Source organism: Leopardus geoffroyi, chromosome X (assembly GCF_018350155.1).
Source record: "Leopardus geoffroyi isolate Oge1 chromosome X, O.geoffroyi_Oge1_pat1.0, whole genome shotgun sequence".
In the NCBI taxonomy this organism is placed as follows: domain Eukaryota; kingdom Metazoa; phylum Chordata; class Mammalia; order Carnivora; family Felidae; genus Leopardus; species Leopardus geoffroyi.
In genome coordinates this window covers 9,576,603-9,584,005 of record NC_059343.1, presented here as the reverse complement: position 1 = coordinate 9,584,005, position 7,403 = coordinate 9,576,603, and the positions used below count along the sequence as shown (strand labels likewise).

General features: G+C 41.1%; 1 protein-coding gene across 10 annotated transcripts in view; it reads right to left on the bottom strand.

Moving 5' to 3' along the window:
- Window positions 1–2,611: 2,611 nt before the first annotated feature.
- The window catches only part of FRMPD4 (FERM and PDZ domain containing 4), an 856,248-nt gene continuing 851,456 nt past the window's right edge, over window positions 2,612–7,403 (bottom strand). For 9 of the 10 annotated variants that reach the window (XM_045472369.1, XM_045472370.1, XM_045472368.1 and 6 more), the window contains one exon: window positions 2,612–6,581. In XM_045472369.1, the coding sequence (XP_045328325.1) occupies window positions 5,257–6,581 (1,325 nt within the window). In that variant the 3' untranslated portion in view covers window positions 2,612–5,256. Of the gene's footprint in view, window positions 6,587–7,403 lie in introns of all 10 variants that reach the window. The other variant, XM_045472377.1, reaches the window with a different exon arrangement.

Here is a 7,403-nt window from a genome sequence, read left to right as displayed (position 1 = left end):
AAAAATAAATAAACATTGAAAAAAAAAATTAAAAAAAAAATAAATAAAAGGAGTAGGACAATTTGTGAAAGCATAGAAAAGACGCTCACTCCATGTTAGAAGTTGAATGATGAATAAAAGACAAGCACTGTTCAAACTATCCTTTATAAGGCTTTACAAAAAAGGCCCACTTGAATTCTCAAGGTTTCCAATATTTTTAATTACTGTGTACTAAATAAATAGCAGTTTTACCATATTTTCCATGTCTCTATTATTTATAATTGACAGCAAGATAGTAATGTTTGGACAAAAATATTTTATAGGCCATGGAACAATTGTAGTTTTTTTTCTCATTGGCTCTTTTTCTTTCTTTTTTTTTTTTTTTTTAAGCAGGACTCACAGCCAGCCAGGAGCCCAAGGTGGGGCCTGAACTCACAACCCCAAGATCAAGACCTGAGCCAAGATCAACAGTCAGATGCTCAACTGACTGAGCCACCGGGAGCCCATCTCATTGACTCTTAAGATCACTTTGTACATTTCTGTCTTGTTGGTCATCTTTCCAGCCCTGCACCGCCATGCGAGGTGAGGATTGCCTGCCATGCTGACCCTCTAGGAGCCCCTCCTTTCTTGAGGGATGACAAGTGATCACTCATTCTAGAATGGGTGTTCCAGCTTTGGCAAGGACCAAGGAAGCTGTTAATAGTAATTTGAATGAATGAACGGACTCATCTTGCCTCTTTAAGTGGGTGACAGAAAGGAGCCATGGATTGTTTAGTGAAAGGGCAAAACGTGCAAAGGGTACTCATCAGAATGAAGACAGGAGAAACGTTACTTGCTCAGAGATTAACAAGAAGGCTCAGCTTCCCGAATCCCACATATCTTCACTGTCAGAGCTAATTCTGCCTAAAGTTATGCGTGATGATGCCACAAACGGAATTCTGTTCCAGACTGTAGAGTGGAAAATGAGAACGAACACGTAGAATGAAAAAAAAAAAAAACCCAAACAGACCCACAAACAACTCAATACTTTGAAGTTAATGCGTAACAGAAAACTGAGGTGCAATGGTAAGTATAGAGGAAAGATTGGAGACAGTTCAGCTGAAGGCAGCAGGTTAATTTCAAGCTGAATGGCGACATGAGCTACGTGGGGTAATCGGTTATCTGCTTCTCTCAGTGACCCAGGATTTAATTCACTCCATTATTTGGTGCGGCGGAAACATTTGATAAAGACATGTATAGGCTTTGAAACTAAAAAGTGAGAGGGGTAGGCCGGGAACAGGTGACATAACTAAAAAGTATCCAACTTAGTGATGTTCAAGTTCTTATGAATAAAAATTCAGTTCAAAAGCTTAGGTTCCGACTCTGATCTTTCAAAAGCAGAGAAGCTACTTCCGCAATATAGCCTTAAAGGAAGACTTGGGATGTTATATACAGGACGTTTTATCATAGTTTTTGGACGGCCACAGGGGAAACTAGCAATGGAATCCATAAAGCCAAACTGAAAACTACTCTTCCACACCCCCCCGCAACACACACAACTACTCAAACACCACCCACTTCTATGTACCCCTCCACCTCCCAAAATAGGTTAGAAAGAAACAATGTATTATGTTTGTATTTTGATCCCTATGAAGATTTCTAAGCGTTTGGAAAAGAAAATCACCGAGCATGCATGATTTGCTCATTTTTCAGTTTAAAAATCCGTTAACACAATTACGAATGGGAAACCAGACAGCGGGCGTCTCCTATTGCCAAACCAAGAGTAATCCAGGAGAAATAAACTAGAGTGACCTCCTCAGTAGCTTAGAGGTATCATTCAGAGAATAACCGGCATTTGGAAATATATGAAAAAGGAATATAAACAAATGAAGACTGTCTTTCCTAAGACAAATCATCATGGAAGATGAAATTCAGAGCAAATTCAGGCCCAATCCACTTACTTAAAACATGCTGGAACTTTCAGGTAGAAGGGCGAATGGAGTCAGATCAACTCTGAGTCAAAATTAAACTCATAGACCCACACAGTAATACTAACATCAGTATGTATAAACCCAAAAGAAGACGCCCCAAATCGTTGACCAGGACTGTCTTTGGGGGTTGGGTTTGAAGGAATTTTCCCCTTCTTCGTTACTTCTGTAATATTTCCTTGATAACATTAAGAAATTATTGATTTTTAAAAGTGTGAAAATGGGGGCGCCTGGGTGGCTCAGTTGGTTAAGCGACCGACTCTTGATCTGGGCTCAGGTCGTGATCTTGTGGTTCGTGAGATAGGGCCCCGCGTCGGGCTCTCTCTCTCTCTTTCAAAATAAATCCGTACACGTTAAAAAACACGAAAGTGTGAAAGTGGCATTGCGGTTCTGTTGAGAAGTTCTCGTCTATGGGAGGTTCTTACTAAATGAATTGGTGTGTGAGAAGTACATATTGATTCATTATGTGATTGTGTCTACTTTTGTATATGTTTCAAAGTTTTATCATAAAAATGATAGGCGATACGCTTGGAAGACCAGGCTGGGGACTAAACACAAAGGACCTCGAGTCCAAGGAAGTCGTATTCCCAAGTTCAGTGGCCTCGCAACTCGTGTCAGTGTCACCCTACCTGCGACAAGATTTTTGCATACATGCACCAGGCATATGCTTATTAATTGATTTATTTATTTAAAATGATGTACATATACCACCGTACTATTACGCCATTATAAAACATACACAAACATAAAAAATGCTAGATAAAAAGAAACACAAGGATCATTCTAACATGTTCTTCCTACACTCTAGTGGACCTGGACCCCACTTAGGAGCCCCATGTGTAGTGAACGGGCGGGGGGGCTTGAGGTTTTCTACGTACTAAGGAGGTTGTCTATAAGAAACAGAAACGTACTGGAGCACCCATAGGTCATGGGAGATGGTTTGGAAGGACCCAGAGCTGTTTTACTGAGGCCTCTCAAAGAACTAGAATGGACTGGGAAGCTGTTCTAACTGGATAGGATTTGATCGAGGATGGCTATTTCCTTGGACACTTCTTTTATACACATGCAACGTACATACCACATCCTGCATATACAGGCAGGAGACGATATGCATATAAAGCAAACATCCCCCATACATGATCTTGGGCAATATATTTAACGTACTGACCATGATGATAAGATCTTAACAGGAAGTCTATACCCTGCCAGGTATGCCCTCATTGCGGCAAAACCTTTACACACACGATTTTACTTCCAAGTCATGACAATCCTGTGGAAATCGATTTTCATTTTACTGTAAGCAAGTTGAGACTCAGAAAAAAATTGATCAACTTTCCCAAGATGAAAGGGATAGGAAATGGCAGAGTCCAAATTTAAATCAGGAAGTTTCTGACCCCAGGCCCCGCGTCCTTAACTATTACACCATATTGCCTCCGTCGGGAATTAACAATAGTGTCCAAACCATAAGATCGTTGTGATGATTGAGTAATATATGTGATATGTTTAGCACATTGTCTGACATACAACACACATCCTATTCATGTTAGTATTTTAGCACACAGAATATTTACCAAAAATTGCCACAGTAAACACCATTAATATTTATCAATATCAAACACCAATATTTATAATTATAAGAAAATAATGTTGTATTATTTAAACATTATTTATAATAACACACATCTAAACTCCTTTTGTTTGCTACCATCTATAAATATGTGTGACTTTTGTTACTGAGTCTCTATGGAACGACTGACAAGAGACTGTGATGCCTCCTGCCCGGTAGGCTACAGAAATGAAGTATTTGCACCTGCCATACTCCTGTCATATTTTAAGGAGCCATCTACATAAACAGGAGTATGTATAGCTTAAGCACTAAATGACCCATGAAGTACATATGTACATATCAATTTTCTTTGACAACTGCGTTTCGCATCCTTTTGCTTTGACCCAGAGATACATTTTTAGACAGAGGACAGTTCGGAAAACTCCTTTGCATTCCATCAGTTTTGCCTACAGTGGTCAAATTTACCACTTGTCTTTCCGCACCCCCCCCCCCCCCGCCCCAGCTTTCATATTTCAATCTACCAATCCAAATTAGAACATTCGCTAAATGCTTTATTTATTCATCCTGGCTTCCATACTAGAGGAGCCATCTCTCCCTGATTTTCTGGAACACTCCAGATTTGAAACTGTCCCAGTGGTAGGCTGGAATTTGAAATTTGGTTGGAAGCATCGGCCCCTATAGAGGTGACGCACGAAGTTCTACGCCTTGACTCACATTACTGGATCTGCACTTACTATGATCACTGAATGTCGCTTTTTGTAATTTTGCAAATACTTCACTAAATGTTCTGTCGCTCTTAATGGAATTCTACGTCTCACGGTTGAGTTGGGGTGGGGAGGAAGATGATGTCTTTGGTTTATATATTTTGACATTTAATCAAAGGAGATCTCTCTTTTCATCAAACATTTTAATTTTGACATTATTCCTTTCATTTTACGTAATTAGATAATCTCTAACTCTAGACATTTTACCTAGGAACCTGCCCATCATTACTTCTGTTCTTTTGGGGAAATATTTTAATTATAGAAACATCATGAAGAGCATTTGTATTGACACAATAGAATCCGCCCCCACCCCATTTCTAGCCCAAATGGCATAAGCGAAAATTAAATTTCATGTAGGATTCTTGGAAGAAAGCATCAGATAACCAAACACTATGAGCAAAAAATTAATTTATTATATATATTCTCTAATAATTCATAATAGCTTCTCAGATTTTAAATGTCTTTCTGCTATTTCCAATGCTTAAAAATCATAATTTTAAAACATAAGTACTGATTTATATACATTGTGATCTTTCTCTCTCCCTCTTTCTTTCTTTCGCTCTTTCTTCCTCTCTCTTTCTTTCTTTCTCTCTCTTTTAACTTCTAAGTATGAATGATATGGTCTCCAAGTATCTGCTTGGAAGGAAAGGGGAGAGGATTCATTGTTCTGCTCTAACACGGTTTTGCTGAGAATTTAAAATTTCACATCATATACCTGGAGTTTCAACTATACGAAAAATAGCCAAATGTCATCACTTTCTTGTATATTTCTTTTACGTATATATATGTATAATATAAACAGAATACATCTGATTAGTACATTTCAACATTTCATCAATGTGACTTTTATCTCCTATTTTATATAAAATAACAAAATATACAGAGAGAAGAAAGGAGACATCTGTTCATCGTACACATAAAGTAAATAAAAGTTCATGTATGGCTTTGCAAAGGTAGATTATGATGTGACTTTCATATTTTATTTATTTAAAAGCATCTTGAGAGAACGTGTTAGTGTGCTTACGAGGGCGGCCATGGTGGTTGAATGTCGCGCCGAGAGTCCAACATTAGGATCCCCAGTGGTCTTTCCAGTGGCTGCCTCTGCAGCTTTCAGGAGACAAATGTAGTTTATGACCACTTCATTGATCTTCGCTACGATTTCCTGCCGCTGCGTTTCTGAGTTCACGACTTTAACTAATCGCATGCAAGCTTCCGTTAGGCAACAGAGCACTTGAAAGCTGGAGGTCATAGCTAGAAGCATCTCCTCTGGGCTTTTCTCGGCCATAGCCATTTTCCTACAGGCACTTCCCAACTGTCTGGACTCGATGGATAACAGTTGCTTGTACTGAGAAAGCGTAAGGTCATATGCCTCAGGGCGTGACTCCTCTCTCTTTCCCTTCGTTGCCCTGACGAGGCAGAGCAGCTCATTGGCATCATTTTGGGCTGCGAGGAACCCATCAGGCATTGCATATGTGCTCTCTTTTAGGGCATTTATTCTTGCAATCCGGGCATCAAAGGCCAGGTTGCTGAAGTCCGCATCATCCGGGCCACTCAGATCTTCCGCCCAGACCTTTAGCACTGAACCTCTGGTCAGCTCCCCTCCTTGCTTCTGAATGCCAACAGCCAGGGGTGGGCTGATTGGTTCTGGCATGGCTTGAGTCATCTGTGGTCGAAAGAGGCAAGAGACCCGGCGGGTGGCCTCTCCCTCCTCTTCATCCTCATCACCGTCTTCCTCCTGCCCTCGGTTCAGGAAGCAGTAGCTGAAAGGTCCCCGGCATCTCCAATTGCTGCCTTCCAGCTTGCGCAAGGGTAATGTCCTATACAGCTTTGAGTCTTTGTGAGCCACCGGGGACCTTCTGTGAACTTTTCCCTCAGAGCTAAAGAACATCGAGCTTTGGGAAAAACTTTTGGTGAGCTTCTTCCCCAGGGGGAGTTCCGCTCGCCTTTCTGAACTGGCCTCCTGTGCTTCTGTGATACCTGGACACTTTAAGCTGACCGCACCCTTCGTTCTCTCCTGGAAGGTCTCCAAACCTACAGATCCCGAGAGGATACTGCTGCTACGTCTCAGAGCCCTCTGGCTGGGGGGTGTTCCGAGGCTCCCCCCTCTCAGATCCAGTGGCCGCCAGTTCACAGCCTCTCCGTATGCCAGATTTGCTTGGGAGAAATCATTAGGGTCTTGATTTGGAATTGGCACCTTTGATTCCGAGTGAATGTTGGATGGTAGCAGGATGGGATCAGCTTCAGGATGTTGAGACCAAGCTGAAGGCATGCCTCCTCGTCTCTCCTTCCCAGGCTCTGTCAAAGCTACACTAGGGGTAGCAGAAAAACAGAGAGAATCATTAAGCATCTCATGGGTGGTCATTTTCACTGAACCTCTATGTGATGGTTGTCATTTCCCAAGGATGTATTCTAGAAGGGCTACTATTCGTCAGGATCACCCTCCTTTTCAAGGACCGCCTCCTGAGCTCTCCTAAGATTTCCATTTCAGTACATTTCAAGAAATACTAGGAATCTGCTATTTCCAAAACGACTCATTTATTTGGAATTGTCTAGCCATCACAATCATTTTCAGAAACAATGGCATTTCATGACTTCCTTGTCCCCAGTATTTACCTATCAGTGCTTAGACACATAATTAGAAAACACACATCCTAGACCTCCTAGACCTCCACTATTCCAACATATTTATGACATACAAGTTCATTTCAAGGGAGTTAGGTTAATCCTGGTATTAGTTACCTTTTTTTTTTTTTAAAGTGGTCTAACTTAATTAATGTGCACTAAATAAGGTCAACTTTTCAAGAGGACCCCAGGGGTTGGCCTGGTACGGGGTTTGAAGCAGAGACCCTGGGCGAGTTGCTCAACTTTTCTCAAAAAAGTGGTCACGTGAAGAACACATTTCCGTCTCAGAATTTTTGTGAGAAGAGGTAAGTTTGGTGAAAGCTCTTTGTAAACCACAAAAGATAAAACAGTGTGCTTAAAGGCCATTCAAAGATGGGTTTCCCAAGGCAGGTGACGCCAGTGGCAGGTGTTGTGAAAGCAGATAATCTTAAAAGGGGGGGAATGGAAGCAAACCAATGTAAGATCTCACTACCACCTACTGACCTAATACGGAAGAGATATTAC